We start from the raw sequence: 17002 nt of genomic DNA, 5'->3' as shown, positions 1-17002 counted from the left end.
CCACCCCCTTCCCAATTGAAGGAGCGGACAGAGAAGAGAGAAGAGTGAGCAGAGAGATTGAGAGAGAGAGAGAGATAGACGGAGATCTCTGGAGCAGACCTCAAGGTGAGGGGGCAGCCCTTCTCCAAATGAATTTTTTTTCCCCTTTGCAAATTTCCTCCTCCTGCTGCGTGTTGCTTTCTCCCCTTTGCAAAAGCATTATTCATCCATCCTTTGTCCTCCCTTCCCCCTCCCTGCTGCCTCCGCTCCTCAGCTCCTCCGCTCCTCCATCCCTCACCAAGCTCTGACGGCTCCGCACTTATTTCCCGGCAACTTTGGCTGCAGCATCAGGCATCGCTGTTGATTGTTTTGTGGCTGTTGCAGACCCTCCCCCCCCCCCCCGGACCCCCCTCCCCGCCCCCCGCCCCTCCAAGCCCGCTCTGGGAGCTGGCTGCGCTGCTAATGATTTTGGACCATACCATGCGAGAATGCCAGCCCAGAGGGGGCCGAAGCCTCAGAGCAGATGAGAAAATCCATTGTGAGCGTGTGGCCCCCTCCGTTTCTCCCCCCTGAGAGGCACAGGATTCGCACCCGGTTCCCGGAGCCTCTGCCTTGGGGCCTCCGCTGTCGGTGATGGTTGCTCAGCAGCCCGCCCTCCCCAACCCTCCCTCTCCCCTGCCTCCCACGGTCCAGCGCTGGCTCACTCGGGGACCATCCTCTCCCCAGCACCCAGCTTGTCTTTGTTTTTCCCTGTCGTTTGCCCAACTGGCTTTTCTCTGTGATCTGAGATGGAGAAGATATGACCCCTACCGCCCCTCCTGTGAGTGATTCTCTGGCCTGTGCAGCCTCTGCTGTGCTTAATGGGGAAGCAGGGGAGAGAGAGGGTGGGAGGCGTGACGGAGGCCGGGGGAAGGAGGCTGAGCAGGGACCTGGCCAGCCCCTTCCTGGGCCCTTGAAGGTGTGCTAGGTGGAGCGGCAGAGGGCCACCGCAGGCAAAGTTGGAGGCAGACCTGTGAAGTGGATGCTGACCAGTTTGTGCTGGTGAGGAGAGCCTGTTTCTTGCGACCAGAGCCCAATGTCACCCTGAATTCAGCCCACGGTGTCGTCCTGGGGCCCAGCCACGGGGACAGGACATGAAACGGAAGATGGTCTCAGTCCGGGGTTTTATGGAGAGACTGCCGGCCCCAAGGAGGACTGGAGCAGCTGGGCACTAGCAGCTACTGCAGAGGGCAGGATGACAGCCCTGGCTCCCCGGAGCCACACTCGCTGCCTCTGCTCTGCCTCAGAGAGCACCCAGCTGGCACCTCTGAACCAGACTCGGGCTAAACCACCCGCCCCGGCCCCGAAGGCCCCAGGAAGGAGAAGGCAGCATCTCACCTGCTTATCAGAGCCACCAGAGGCCACCTCCCTTCTTATCCTCTGCCTCCAGCTCCCTCAGCCACCCGGGCTGGAGTTTGGACAGATGTCAGCATCTTCCTCAAGACTCCTAATCAGAACCTGGCAAATATATCTTCTGTCACCCACGGGGGCACTGCTGTTCGTCCCTGCCCCCAGCAGAAGGTGGAAACATTCTCTGCCTTGTGCCCCAAAGCACAGCTCTTGAAAATTCGAGTCCCCCTCTTGCTGCTCCTGGAAGATGTTGTCCATACACTACACCCCCAGCCCTTCCTGCCAGGGGGCCCGTTTTCCATTGATTCCAGCTGTCAGATTTGCCTGAAGGAGAGTTCCTCTCCTATAGCTAGGGGCCTACATCCTGAATGGAGGGCGAAGGCCATTGTAAAGAGCAGTAGAAAAGAGTACCCAGGGGCTCAGTGGCTGAGAAGACAGCCAGGGACTGCTTCAGAGCCACACAGAGTGGACCAAGGGGCAGGATCGGGCAATAACGGCCACTTCCAAGGTCTCTGGTAGAGAAGGAGACACCCATGAAGTTCTAGTGCCAGGAGAGGGGTGAAGCACGGCGTGTGCACCTGCTGGCCTGGCCTGCTCTCCCTTTCATCTTCCCCTCCTCCTCCCACACAGAATGTATGAAGGACCAATTGTGTTGTAAATAGAGGCGATGAAATAGAAGAACTGCCAGACTACCCCAATGCTAAGAGGCTTAGAGCCCCAGAGCCTATCAGAGCATGTGGGAGGCAGATCCTCACCGAGGACTGACATCAAGGCGAGCACTGCAGATGGCATGGCTCCCATGGCAGCGTGGACCAGCGGCTGCTCCCCATGGAGATGCTGGAGGCTGCTCCCGCCCGCCCCGGGGGCGGGGGTGAGACAGCGCCTCCCCAGCTAGGGCACCTGCGGCCTGCAACTGCTGCCAGGCTTGCCGGAGCAGATGGGAATCCAGGGGACAGGGAGGCTCAGAGCGACTGAACGCTGAATTGATGGCGATGGGGCACGTAGGGCAGGGGTGAGATGAGCACCAGCTTCGCCATTCCCTCGGGAGGGGCTCCACATGAGGCCACAGCTCTCCTGACGATGCACCTTCCCCTCTTCCCAGGTGACTTCTATTTCTACCTGGTTCACATCTGGGGGGGGGGGCCCTGGCCGGGCAGCCCCCCCACATTTCTCCTGCCCTGAAACACGGCTCTAGCCAACCTGCTCCGCTGCTTCACCTGCGACCGCCTGTGTGGGGGCTGCACAGCGCCGGCCCCTCCAGCCCGCCAGGGCATCGTCCTCCAGCCCGTCATGCCCAGCTGTGACCCTGGCCCGGGCCCTGCCTGCCTCCCCACCAAGACGTTCCGTAGCTACCTGCCCCGTTGCCACCGCACCTACAGCTGCGTCCACTGCCGAGCACACCTGGCCAAACACGATGAGCTTATTTCCAAGGTACGCCACCTGGGGGCCTGCCTCTCCCCTCCTCTCCCCCACCAGCCTGCCCTTCCTCCTCCATGCCCCTGGGTTTTCAAGCGGGGGGGGGGGGGGCTGAGGGCCACCCAGTAGTCACTGCCTGTCCCGTGTCTCCACAGTCCTTCCAAGGGAGCCATGGCCGAGCCTACCTGTTTAACTCCGTGTGAGTCCACCTCTCTCTTTGTGTGTGTGTGTGTGCTTGTGTGTGTGCATAATGTCCCTCTGTGGACAAAGAAGGTGAGCCGCCAGAAGGTGGCCTTGCAACTCTGCTTTGCGCCCCCTCTTGCAAAGGGGTTCAGGAACTCAGGCTGCAGTTCTCTTGTGGGGAGTCTGGGCAGAACTGGAATTCCCCCGTTGGAAGACGAAGGCCCAGGCACCAGTCCTAAAGGGGCCGGTTGCTGAAGGCAGGGGGCTCCCAGTCGGGCGGGTTCAGCTCTCCAGATGGAAGTTCCTTTGGGCTGTTTGGGGGCTGGACTGACAGAGCGACCCCACTGGGTACTGGGTCCCTCCTGTTTCTTGAGACAGGGTCAACGTGGGTTGTGGGCCGGCAGAACAGCGTCTTCTGCTCACGGGGCTCCACTCGGTAGCTGATATTTTCTGTGAGAGCTGCAAAACCACACTGGGCTGGAAATATGTAAGTACAGGGGGGGCACCCTCCACAATGGACAGTCTCCATGGCCTCCAAGCCCCCGTGGGGTGGACCGGGTCGGGGGGGGGGGCTTTCAGGGCAGGGGTAATACAGGAGGTAGGAGGACCTGGCGGGGACTGCGTGGTCCCACATTCACCACTCCCTCCCCACCAGGAGCAAGCCTTTGAGACGAGCCAGAAGTACAAGGAGGGAAAGTACATCATTGAAATGTCACACATGGTGAAGGACAACGGCTGGGACTGAGGGGCTCAGGCAGGCAGTGCCCCTCCTCCGCATGCCCCACCCTCCCATACCTGTCTCCTGGCCCTGACAAGCAGTCCGTACCAGCATGAGTACTGCTCCACCCCTGGGGGGATCCCGGCTCCCACCAACCCCTCCCGCCTCCACCTCATCACTCCCAGGCCTCTTTGGAACAGGGGTCTGGGGTACTCCAGGGGTGTCCAAGGCTCAGGAGTGGGCAGCAGTCAGGAGAGAGGCAAAACTGGGGAAAGGGGTGGTTGTGGGTTCCTCCTAGCCCCAAGGTCCTATAAATGGAGGAGATGGCAGGCCATGTGTTAGGCAGAGGCCAGTAGGAGGAATCGGCTTTTGCTCCACCTTTTCAAGTAAACTGAAGACAAAGCTTGAGTCAGGGGCTGGTACATCCTGGGCCACAGAATATCAGAGAAAAGGCCTGGGTTGGGGTGAAGTTCGGGCCTCATACACAGGGAGAAACCAGTCTCTGAGGGTGAAAGGGAAAATTCTCAAATCCCAGGCCCTGGGAAATAAAGGAATCACAGGGGTTTCCATTTCACTCCACTTGTTTATCTTGGCACTAAAGAGGCACTTTCCAGTATCTAACCTTTGCCACTTAGTGGGATGGGGAGAGCTGCCTCTGGAGCAGCCCCCACCCCCAGCTGGCTGTTTCCGGAGCGAGCGGTCTCTACGGGCATTCCCTGAGGCCCAGCTACTGCTCCCTGGGAGGGGAGGTGGGCAATCAGTGCTACGGGGCCAGGCATTCTCGTGGCTGCCACCAGCGAATGAAACTTTTGTATGAGACTTAAAGTGTTTGGGTTTATTTTTAATAAAAAGAGGAAAAGCAGCTATGAAGTGCTGTCCTCTGACTTTCCTTCCTTGTGCAAGTAACCAGTCACCTCCCCCCACCGTCCCTTCATGCCGCTAGGGGGCAGCCGTTGCTTTGTCTGTGGCAAAACCCCACTGGAGTTTTTACTAAGGGATGGGTATTCAGGTGAGGTTTTGTTTAGTAAGAGGGATGGCTTTTGTGAGTCATTCCATTTGGAGCATCCAAAACAGTTTGAGTCTACCGGAGCCCTTGATGATTAACCAATGTTGCCTGGATTCACGATTGGACATCTGGGAAGAAACTCATCCCAGAGCTAGGGTGTTCTTGGGTCCCATTGCCTTTGCGCCCGATTCTGTCATATGCTGGTCAGCTCACGGCCATACTTCAGGCTAAGAGGAAAGTCGACCAGCCAAGGTGCTGCCCTGGCAATTGATACAAAGTGGAACAACACAGTTCAAAATTGCAGCATCAACGCAATCATGTGACCCAAGTGCAATTTTTGGCAGTGATGTGAGGTTGCTATTGTTGTTGGGTCACTGACAACTGCAGAGGACTGTACACATTATAAAAACCAAATAACAAGCTGGCTTGTTATTTCCAGATTCACTCATGGATACTGCAAATATTTGCAAAGCGGCTATTGCTTTTCAGGCATGGTGTCAACCACTGGAGAGGCAAGTGAAGAGCAAGGCAGCATGGCCTGACTTCATGGTGGTCTAGTGGGAGGACAAACTGTAATCAGGCAATTCCAATAGGTGACAGGATCTGAACAGGGGTGAGGAGCAACCTTGGGAGCATGCAGGAGAGGCTTAAGTCAAAATCTGAGGAGTCAAGGTAGGCTTAGCGGAAGTGATGACTGTGATGGCAAATGCAGGATGAGAAGTTGGGTGGGTGAAGAGAAGAGTGGGAGGTGGGGGAATAGTTCAGGCAGCGAGAATTGCATCAGTGGCTCTTACTTAGCCAATTGGAGGAGGAAATAAGTTTCCCCTATCTGGAGTGTAGGTGCAAATGGGTGAGAGATGAGAGGACACAGGAAAGACAGTCATAGAACATTTAGGGAATCAAGATTTCATCCCAAGGGCATTGGGGAAACACTGAAAAGTTCTTGTTTTTTAACAAGAATGGAGTGGCATCATCAAATGGCTTTTTTTTGTGCCCAGAGAAGACACTCAAGCAGAACCATTAATAGACTGAAGAAAGTATGGGACATAAACTGTGTAGCATCTCCAATACTGTCAGATGTCAGAATGGAGCTGTCTGGGCAGAAGAACAGAAGAGAACTGGAAGTCAGGTGCAAGAAGGCAAATGCATCCCCATCGGAGAGGTCTTGGGGCGGGAGGTCGGGGGGGGGGGGGGAAGTCTGCCCCCCTGTTCAGTGTCTGCATGCCTGGTGATGTCTAGAGATCCTATCGGCTCCAGCAAGGGACCCAGAACCCTGTCCCTCTTGGTCCCATTTCTTGCAGCAAAGTTCAGGAAGGTTTCTGAAGCTTCAACCTCTGACCTTGAAAATCAGGCACAAACTAGCTGCCTTCTTAAGGCTCCCCAATATTCCTGTCTCTCAACTTACTTTTAAGTTCTTACTAAGCCAACTAGGCACTGTGGGAAGCAAAGGAGTAAATGGCATAGTTGTTGCTTTCAAGCTCCTGCAATCTCTCCTGGAAGAAACCTTCTGTGGACTCAGCCCAGGGATCCTATTTTAGTCTCTAAGATCAGGCTGTGGGCAATGCGGTCTAAATCTTGGAGGTTCAGACAGGTCTACCCTCAAGAAACATCATTATCGAACACCTGTGACCAAGAAGGGTCATGCTGGGAATTACAGGTGGATATGAGCTCTCCTTTCTACAGCCAAGACCCAGAGAAAAAGCCACAGGCATAGAATGCCAGGAGCATCCATGTCCTCATCCCTGGGGAGCAGTGTTTTCAAGTTAGCCCTTTTATCTTTCCTGTGCATCGCTTTTTCTCATAGAGGTCTACTCGGGTCCTAACAGGGATTCTCCCAATCTTCTCCATTCACCACCCTCCAATCCCAAGCCAAGTCTGAGACCTCCTTAGCCAACAAGCTACCACTTTTATCCTTAAAGTCTTCAGACTTTGGAAGATACCCTCATACAACCAGCAGATGGCATTCAAACCTTCCACCCCTCAGCTCAGTTTGAGAACCTACCCAAACCTCTTCAGATGGTTCTACAAAAAGATAGGTGAATTGTCAGATTTAGGACAAGGTTCTATCCAGGCTCTGCAACTTAAGAGTTGTATAACCTTGGCCATACTGCTCCAACGGTCTGGCTCAGTTTCTCCATCTGTGAAACGGGGTTGTGACTTGCCAAGGAGTCATTAGTGCACACCATCACGTAATAAGGGTCTAGCACACAGATTGCACGTAGAAGTCCTTCCATAAATGTGAGCTAGTCGCCTGTGATAGCGAGGCTTCCCCAATTCCCACTAGGGTAGCTGATTGGTGCCCAGATGGGAGAGGAAGTCTTGATGCTGAGGAGGCAGCCGGCGCTGGTAGCACTACACGGCCAATGCCCTTTTAACATTGCACTGCTAGTGGTAGGTGCAGACAGTAGCACAATGTGAAAAGAGCTCCGGCCTGCAGCAGAGGCGTGCCGGCCCTGCCTCCTCACCCCTCTCCCAGTCCCCGGCCCACTCAGCCTCCCTCCCTTCTCCTCGGTTCCCAGTGTTAATCCTCTCTCTTCTCTCCACTCCTTGCCTTCTTCCTCGCGCTCGCCCAGCACCGTGACCACCTTTTTTCTTGAGTTTTGGCATGGGGAACAGGGGGCAAGAAGGCAGCCAAAGGAATACCTTGAGCTTGACTCTCCGTCTTCACAGGAAGTGACTGGTGGAAATCCCAAAAATTTGGGGGACACTCACATTATCTGGGTTTGTATCTCTGTCAGCTTCTCTTCTGGAGAGAAGCGTGCCCACCAGGACCACAGAGCCCTCTATTCTTCCCTACTTTAAAGCTCTCTCTCCTTTTTAGATAAAGGGGGGGGGGGGGGGGGCGGTTCTAGGCCTCAAGGGGACGTCTTGGCTGAAGCTCCAGGACCAGAGGGTGAGGGACTGTAGTCACAAGTCCCCAGGCAGCACAGATAAGCTCCCAGGTCTGGAGGTGGAAGCTGTGAGTGATGCCATGGCCCTGTATCTCCTCGGAGGTCTTCAAAATCCACTTTGTGGATTCAACATGAATCAAAATGGTGAGGGCGATTCCGTCTCTGATACTGAGTGGTAGGGATAGGCTTTCACTGGCAGTGGGATTCGAATCTAGGGCGCTTCCTATTTTATCCAGGGCCTCCCATTAGGAAGTCTTCAAGCTCACCCAGGACTTCCCCATCCTACCCTACGGGAGGGGGCTTAAACTCTGGGTAAACAATCCTGAGACCGATTAAAACCCAAAGCTCAAAGACTGGACCTGGAGAGCCAAAGGTTCAGAGCTCTAGCGGGACACACTCCGGGCTGGAGCTGTGGCCCCAGAAGCCCAGCTCTAGTTCTGACCTGGTGAACTGTGGCCAGCCCAGGGGCTGCAGAGGCTCCTCGGGTGCACCGACCAGTGAAGGCCTTTCGCCCATGCTGATGCCCTCCTCCCCCATCCACGGCCAACAGGAGGAATGGAGGACAGAATCCAGCGGGGCGCTCTTCCTCTGGGCTTCCCCTCCAGCCTTCTCCCACCCCCCTCAGGAAGCAGGAGGCTCTCCCGCCTTCCCAGGCAGAGTTTGTTCCTGTCATCTGCAAACAGGGGCCCTGTCCCGTAGTTTGCACAGTTCTAATGGACGGAAACTAAGGCCCCGCTAGGGTCAGTCACCAGGCCTCTGCTCCCGGGGTTGGGCAAACCAGTCCCAGCTGGGAACTGGATCGTGTCAACAGAGGGCAGAGGGGCAAAGACAGGACGGCCCAGCCAGCTTTAGGGAGGCCAGAGGAAGATTCTTCACCGAGGAGCGCTCCTAGGGAAGAGAAGGGAGAGGGGGGCCTGGGCCAAGATCCCCTCAGCTCTCACACCCAACTCATTCCAGAGCGGGATTCCCTGCAACTCACCAGCCAGCAGGGCCCCTCCCCCACCTTGGGCCCAGGAGCCATCCCCCAGCTCCTTCCAGAGGCGGGTGTAGAGACCGAGGAGGAAATGGGGGAGGGGAGGCCCGGCTCAAGTTCTCTCGACTCCCCCTCCTCATTGGCCACCATCTTCCGGCCCCTGCCCCCCAGAGCAGCAGGGGATGGGGCCCAGCCTGTGGAAGGGAGAGAAAGGGCCGGTGAGGGTTAGCTGGAGCAGCGGGGGCAGCGGCTGGCCCCAACTGTCTCCTCCCACCCCCTCCCCGCAGCCATGGCGACAGGAGGAGGAGGAGACCAGGAGGGTCCTGAAAGCCATGTTCTGTGAATGGGATGAGAAGGGTAGGGGGGGGGGGGGGAAAGAAAGGGGTGAGGGGCGCTCTCCCTCAACACCCTACTGTGCCCCCCGCCCCCACACACACACCTCGAGGCTGGACCACACGCGCGCACGCACGCACGCGCACACACACAACTCTCACAGTTGCTGCACAACTCAGCCCTTACTACACACTTACCCCGAACAGCCAGCCCTGGAGTGGCAGCACCCTGCTCCCGGCCTCCCGCACCCCTGAACACCCCACAACTCTTAGCTCAGGGGTGGGCCTCCCCCCCCCCCCCCCCCCCCCCCCACACACACACAGTCCCTTAGCTCAGCCCAACTTCTTAAGATGCACAACTCCCTGCCCTGCTCCAGCCCTTCGGCCACGGTGCTCCGCTCCGAACACACCCGCCAAGGCCCCGCACCCTGCCCCGCACCCTCACACACCCGGGCGGACAGATGGCCCAGCCGCAGCCCTGCCCAGCGGAGCCCCCCACGCCTCCCCACCCTACCACACCCCCCAACTGGAAAGTGACAGGGAGGCCGCCCCGGCAAGACGTGCCGGGTGCTTCCCAGTTAAGAGTTGCTTGTAAAGGAAAGGACAGAGGAGACCAGGAGTGGAGGAGAACGAGGGGAGAGAGGGGAGAGAAAGAGCCCACACCACCCCCTCCCCTCCCTCCCCAGCAGAGAAGAAACCCGAAAACCCGTGGCGTTACCCTTCTGGGAGCTGCCGATACCTACACACGGCTCTTCGTTACGTTCCTCTGCCTGCCACCTCCTTCTTCCCGGGCTCTTTCTCTGCCCTTCCCTCCCTCTCGGCTTCCCTCCCCGGCCGCGCTCCCCCTCTCTCACGCCCTCTCGTCCCCCGCCAGCCCCGCTCCCAGGCCTGGCTCCATCCCCCGCGGCCGCGCCTCCACCCGCCATCCCCGGACCGAGGGCCCGGGTGGCCGGGCGCTGCGCCCTCTCCACGGCGATCTGGCTCTTCCTCCCGTGCCCCCTTTCTCCTTCCACACTCCCTGCCGTCCATCTTGAATACTTGGGATTCTTGAATGGAGTGAGCAGGATCCGCTCCCCCAGGCTCCCATTGGCTGTGGGTTAACCCTTTTGAAACGAGATCCTCCCTCCCATTGGCTGCCTGGCCCCCCTCTTCTCCCCCAACTCCCATCCCCCTCCGCCTCCCAACAGCCGGCGAGGTCAGGGCGCTCCCGGGCGCCCCCTCCCCTGGCCTCTCACCTCCCTATCCCCACCCCAGGATGCCCCACTCTCTGCTCTTTCCATCAGCCCCCACCCCCCACAGCACTGCAGGTGAAGGCAGGTCCATTTCCCGCCAAATGTGGCCGAAGCCCTGTTCCCAGATGCCCCTTAAGCTGGACTTGTAGACCTAGGAAGATGCAAAGGGTACAATCTCCTGCCCCACTTCTACCTCTCCTTGCCCAGAAGTACCTCTCCAACAGGGGGTCCACGCAGCCTCTGAGCCTCACCCAAGGCGATGGGAGAGCCGGGACAGCGCTCCTTGAACCAACCAGCTCTCCAGGGCTGGCCAGGAAGAGGGCAGCTCCGGAAAGAAGATCTGGGGCCCTTCAGAGAAGCTAATTCCCTGAGTGCCTGGGGGCAGGTCTGACCCTTTGAAGAATGTGCAGCATCTGGAGCTCTGCTCAGTCATAAACATCCCCTGGGACCAGCCCAGCCGCCTGGCCCAAGTGCTGGGCCCACTAGAGGCCCTGAGTTGGGAGTCCAGAGAAACATGAAGGAAGTAGGCAGCAGGGACCAGGACAGCGAGTCAGGCCTGGGGGTCAGGGCACGTTTTCTCTAGGCCCAGATCTGCCCATACCATGCTTGGTGAGGTCATATCTCCTCTCTGTGCCTCAGTTTCTTTATTTGCAAAAGATTGGTCTAGAACAGCGATTTTCAACCAGCGTGCCACAGAATTTTTAAAACATGCAATACCTAACTTTTAGTCAGGGGCACTGACCTCTTTCCCCTTAGATTGTCAAATTAAAAAATGACAAGAGCCAACTTAATAGTCGTCCAGTGTTAATGAATCAAAATTATACCTGTTTTTTGTCAGAACAGCAAAAAATATAATGTATTTTTTGGTGTGCTGCTGAATTTTAGTAATTAGTTTATGTGTTAGAGAAAGGTTGAAAATTGCTAGTAATTAGAGAAAGGTTGAAAATTACTAGTCTAGAAGACTGCTGTTATGTAGACATTTCTTTTGTTTTGGTTTGGTTTTTTTGTTAATCCTCACCCGAGGATATTTTTCCATTGATTTTTGGACAGAGTGGAAGGGAGGAGGAAAGAGAGAGAAACAACGATGTGAGAGAGACACATCCACTGGTTGCCTCCCGCATGCACCCCGACTGGGGCCAGGGATTCAGCCTGCAACCCAGGTATGTGCCTTTGACTGGACTTGAACCAGGGATGCCCTACCCACTGAGCCAAAACGGCTAGGGCCTTTAGACATTTTTGTGTGAGGATGGACATGTTCTGTGTCTGCGTCATCCAATATGGGTAGCCACTAGCCACATGTGGCTATTGAGCCCTTAAAATGTGGCTACTGCAACTGAGGAACTGACTTTTTAAAAATATATTTAATTTCATTTACTTTTAAATAGCCCGCATGTAGGCAGTGGCTTCCCTATTGGACAGTGCAGTTTTCAAATTCTGCTGGTGAAGAACCTTTTCAGATTCTTGCTAGGGGAAAAGTATCCTTTCTCTTCGTCCTCAGGTACAAAACCGTCCAGCTCCAAATCACAAATCACCAAGGGCCTCAACAGGCAGGTGAGGTTCCAATCCCTGCCACCTTGATCAGGAATCCTTCCCTTTTGGCTGCCATCTCTGTTCTGATAAGGAAGCTGAGATATACCCAGGACACAATGAGAGATTAGGACTAGCAGGGACTTTGCAAGTTTGTCCAACTTGCTTGTCTTTTCAAGGATAGAAACCAAGATATTGATGGGATGAGGATGGGGGTTGTCACTTGCCCAAGGGCAAGAAGTAAGTTACGTTCGTTTACAAGTTAACATGCACCATAAACTGAGTACATCTCTTTGGGGGCACTGCCCATGTGCACATGTACATCATTATGTTTATTTAATAAGTACTTCTCTGACCCAGGCCAAATGTGAACTGGGATTGAAATCAGCCAGTATGGCTGAGATCAAGCTGTAGCCAGCTCCATGGGAGTGCCAGATAGGCCCTCTGACCAGCATGTGAAAACCCAGAGCTCTGGGGTATGCCAGGTTACAAGGACATGGATAGTCCAGAATCTGCTTCCTGAATCAATGTGGTTGAGGGACCCCCTTGGTGACATCCCATAGGATAAGGGGAGGAAGTTGTAAGGTAGGTAAAGAATGCTCTGGGTTCAAGTTTGGATTGATCAGAAACAGAATTAACAGGGGACTGGAACTACTAGAGGAGAAGTGTCCAGGATTCTGGTAGCTACAGGCTAGGACTGGTGCATACAGGGCCCTAACTTAGCAGAGAGAGAACTGCCATAGGAATCTGGTCAAGGGAATGCAGCACCAGCCTGAACCTGTACAGTATTTGTACAGTCCCCACTTCCGAAGGGCCTGTGTCTGGGTAATGTTCTATGGGCGAAGGGAAGACAGAGCTGCCTGCGGAATGGCTTTTGTCCTCAATACTTGTTTACTACTAGATGATAATGGCTAAATGACTTCTCTAGTGACAGACAAGGAATTCAGAGGAGGGAAGTGTTGCTCCCAATAGAGAATGGAATCTAAGAAGTCTTCCTAGAGAAAGTAGCATCTAAGACTTGAAGAATAGAAAGCACTTAGATCAAGAAGATAGGAGGAAGGAGACCAGGAATGCCAAGGAGAGGCAACCACAAACACAAAGACTGACATGTGGGGAAATGGGATGTGTTCAGGGTAGGTTGGAAAGTCAGCGAGAACTTAGGAAGAAGAATAGCAAGGATTGAACACTTCCCTTGAGCCCCTTGCTCAACTCCAATGACATCATTTGAGTTGGTAAAAGGGCCCTTGCCCTTTTCTCTGCCAAGAGACACATCCCACCTCCTCACCCTCTGCTTTCTGCTGCTTTTGCCTTAATCTGCAGGCCTGCTTCCCAGGGCAGAGTGGACTTCAGTTCCCCATCAGGGATGGACTGTACTTGGTCCCTCTCAGCTCAGCCTCCAGTCTCTGGAATCCCATTCCCAAAGATGAGCTGCACAAAGGGAACTTCCTTTTTCACTCTCCGCCTTCCAAACCTTCACTTGGCCCCATCCCTTCTCAGGAAAGTAAAAAAAAACACAAAAAAAACGGGAGGCCAGAAACAGCTAGACATGGTCCAACTTGTTATAGGAGTGTAAAAAAATTTTACCCAGGAGCTATTTGGCTCCTCGCCACCCCACCCCACCTCTACATCCTTCCATAATGTGCCAGGGCTTTGCAGTAGCCTCCCTCCCTGCTGTCCCCACAGCAAGTCCAGGACCAGTCTGGAGGTACTCTCTTTGTCTTTTTCCCCAATGCTCAAAGTCCTACCCAGATCTCTATTTGGGTCAATCTCATGGAATTCTGTAATTGTGAGATGGGAAGACCTCTGCCTCTCGGGAGGACTGAATCTGAAACATTGGAGAAGAGTTGGCTTCCTGCTTAAACATCAACAGAGGTAAGCGGGGTTGCTAATCACATGGCTCCTAATTCACTGAGATGATAGAGACCTTTCCCTTTGAACCTCTTCAATTTCCTCTCCTTCACAATAGGCACCTCTTAGTCCTGCATCTCTCAACCACATATGTGTCTAAGCACCTCCTGTGTGGAAAGTTCTGGAATCATTGCTGTGAAATATTCCGGGCCCCAAGGTGCTCACAGTGGAGGAGCACAAGGCAGACACACAAAGAAGAAGTCAGACTGCAACAGTGCCCCAATAGATGCAAGAACCTTATTTCTGAGGCTAAGATATTCCCCTGAGGTCTTGATCCTATTCTTGCTTCATCAATTGCCCCATTTATTGCATTTTCAATCCCTTTCCATGAGCCTAGAGCAAGGGTCAAGCAAGCTGCAGCCCACAAGCCAAATCCTGACCTCTGCCTGTTTTTTTGTAAATAAAGTTCATTGGAACACAGCCATGTTCATTTGGTTACATATTGTCTCTGGCTGCTTTCACACTACAAAGGCAGAGTTGAGTGGTTGCAACAAGACCCTATGGCCAACAAAGCCTAGTATATTTACTCACTGGCTCTTTATAACAAAAGTTTGCCAACATCTAGTTTGTGGGAAGTTTTGGACCCTGTTATCTCAGAAAGATGTAACAGAACTCAAGAAAAGCAACTGAAATTACCTTGAGATTAGAGTGGAAGGACACAGCCCAGACTTTTCCCCACAGCCTACACATGCTCAAGTCTTCCCTCAACCTGCCATGAAACTTCCCACAACGCTACTTGGTTTTCTACATCTCTTCTTCCTGTCCCACTCATTCTTAAACCCATGCAGTCTGGCTTCTGCCCCTAATTTCCAGGGAAATGGTTCCTACTGGAAACATCAATGACCTCCTCATTATTGATCCACCATTCTTTTCTCAGTCCTTTATCACACATAGCTTATCTTTAGCATTTGCCTCCATTGACTATATGAGTCTTGAAATGCCCATTACTTTTAGAATGGATTACCTTCTACTTCTGCAAAGATTCCTTTTCAGGTCCCTTCCTGTGGGTCTTCTTCCCTCCCTTGCTATCTATATGTACACTTCTGCAAGATTTGACCTTGGCCCTCTTCTTTCTCCATGCCCTCTCCCTGGACAAAATCATCTCTGTGCCTGAGTTTAACAGCCTCTTCTTTTTTGGTGGCTTCCCAATATACAACTTCTGAACTAAAGATGCCCAGGTTGCTAACAGAAGGCTGTGCCTCCTCAGGTGCATGTCTTATTGACCAGACAAGCTGAATTTGTCATACTTCAAACACAACTTCCTACATCTCTGCTCTAACTTAATCACCTCTGCCTCTTCTTTCATCTGCCCATTAATTGTTACTATTTCCAGGAGATCTACCCTTGACCTTTCTCTTTGGGCGATTTCACCCATTCTTACAGTTTCATCATGCCTGTGCATGAATCACTGCCCAATCTCCATCTCCAGGTGCGTTTGTAGCTGCCTCCATAGATTACCAAATAGATGTGTGAGGTAGACATCTGGTGACTTTGCCTGCCTAAATTCTGTTTCCCTTCTAGGAATTACACTTAAAAAATATATATATATATATATATATATATATATATATATATATATATATATATATATATATTAAAAGCCTAATATGCTAAGTGTCTGGTCATCCAGTTGTCCATTCAACCAATCAAAGTGTAATATGCTAATGATATGCTAAGGCCACTCGACCATTTGCTGTGATGTGCACTGATCGCCATGGGGTAGAAGCTCTGACTGGTAGGTTGCTTGCTGCTGGGGGTCCTGCTGATCTGGACTGAGGAGATGGCCAGACACGCCCTGGAGCACTCCCATAGTCCCTCCCTGGCTGGCAAACCTCCTGCATCCCTCCCCAGCACTGATTGTGCACCGGTGGGGTACCCTCGGCCTGGTCTGCACCCTCTCACAATCCAGGACCCCTTGGGGGATGTCAGAGAGCTGGTTTCAGTCTGATCCTGCAGGCCAGGCCCAGACACCCCACTGGTGCATGAATTCATGCACCGGGCTTCTAATAAATATATGATTTCAGAGAAGAAGGGAGAGGGAGAGAGAGATAGAAACATAAATGATGAGAGAGATCATTTGTTGGCTGCCTCTGCATGTCCCACACCAGGGATCAAGCCTGCAGCTTGAGCATGTGCCCTGACCAGGAATTAACCTGTGACCTCCTGGTTCACAGGTCAATGCTCAACCACTGAGCCATGTTGGCCAGGCTGGTAACCACTCTTTAACTTTCCTTTGGGGAGACACTTATTCTCTATTTTTAGTCCCTAAGGTTGACTTGAGATTGACCCCATCTGCCTCTTCAGGAGCAGTCACACAACCCAGGTGTATTAGTTGACTATTGCTGTGTAACAAATAAGTCCAAAACCTAGTGGCTTAAGACAACACATTTATTTTTTCACGGATTCTGTGGGTCAGGAATCTGGACAGGGCTTAGTTGGATCCTGTGATGATGGTCTCTCATGAGGTTGCAATTAAAGGGTCACCCAGGGCTGGAGTCTCATCTGAAGGCTCAGTGGGGAAGAATTTGCTTTCAAACCCCCTCTCATGGTTGTTGGCAGGATTCAGTTCTTCAAGGGCTATTGGACCAAGGGCCTCAGTTCTTTGGTGACTGTTGGCTGGAAGCCACCCTCATTTCTTGGCAATGTGAGTGTCTCCAGTATGGTAGCTTGCATCTATGTCAACAAGAGAGTCTGATAGCAAGATGGAAGTCACAGTCTTTTGTAACCTAATCACAGAAGTGACATTGCCATATACTATTGGTTAGAAGTAAGTTGCTCTCTTCCCATAAGCAGCCTGAGATAACCTCTCAGTGAGGTTCACTATTCACTTGATCCAGAAAACCCCACAAAATCATGCAAATCAAGGGGTTCAAATGAACACTCGTGAAACTGCTTAGGCCATCAAGGGTATACACATTCAAAGAGCCACCAAGTATCTGAAGGATGTCATTACAGAAGCAATGAGTGCCATTCCATGTGCCATACCAAACAGTGGGGCTGGACACAGGGTCAGTGGTCCAAAAAGAGTGCTGTATTTTTGCTGCACATGCTTAAAAAAGCAGAGAGTAATGCTGAACTTAAGGGTTTAGATGTAGATTCTCTGGTCATTGAGCACATCCAGGTGAACAAAGCTTCCAAGATATGGCCCAGAATTTACAGAGCTCATGGACAGATTGACCCTACGTGAACGTTTCCTGCCACACTGAGGTGATCCTACTGAAAAAGAGCAGATTGTTCCTAAACCAGAAGAGGAGGTTGCACAGAAGAAGAATATATTGCAGAAGAAACTGAAGAAATAAATTTACTCCAGGAGTAAATTCAGCATAAAATAAATGCTAATAAAAGTAAAACAAACAGCCCTAGCCGGTTTGGCTCAGTGGATAGAGTGTTGGCCTGAGGACTGAGGGGTCCCGGGTTCGATTCCGGTCAAGGGCACATGCCAGGGTTG

At 53.1% G+C, this 17002-nt stretch overlaps 1 protein-coding gene and 1 pseudogene across 2 annotated transcripts; both read left to right on the top strand.

Annotated features, from left to right (window-relative positions):
• On the top strand, positions 1–7215 carry YPEL4 (yippee like 4). Its single transcript, XM_079787720.1, has 5 exons — positions 1–105; positions 2471–2799; positions 2940–2983; positions 3346–3454; positions 3623–7215. Exons 2-5 carry the CDS (start codon positions 2659–2661, stop codon positions 3710–3712), a joined length of 384 nt encoding a protein of 127 aa, XP_079643846.1. The 5' UTR covers positions 1–105; positions 2471–2658; the 3' UTR covers positions 3713–7215.
• Positions 7216–15268: 8053 nt separating this feature from the next.
• LOC307109360 (large ribosomal subunit protein uL22-like) lies at positions 15269–16853 on the top strand (annotated as a pseudogene). Its single transcript has 2 exons — positions 15269–15273; positions 16366–16853. The product of its transcript is annotated as a large ribosomal subunit protein uL22-like (transcript).
• Positions 16854–17002: the final 149 nt, after the last annotated feature.

Source organism: Cnephaeus nilssonii, assembly GCF_951640355.1.
Source record: "Cnephaeus nilssonii genome assembly, chromosome: 13".
Classification (NCBI taxonomy): domain Eukaryota; kingdom Metazoa; phylum Chordata; class Mammalia; order Chiroptera; family Vespertilionidae; genus Cnephaeus; species Cnephaeus nilssonii.
This window is presented reverse-complemented; position numbering and strand designations above follow the sequence as displayed.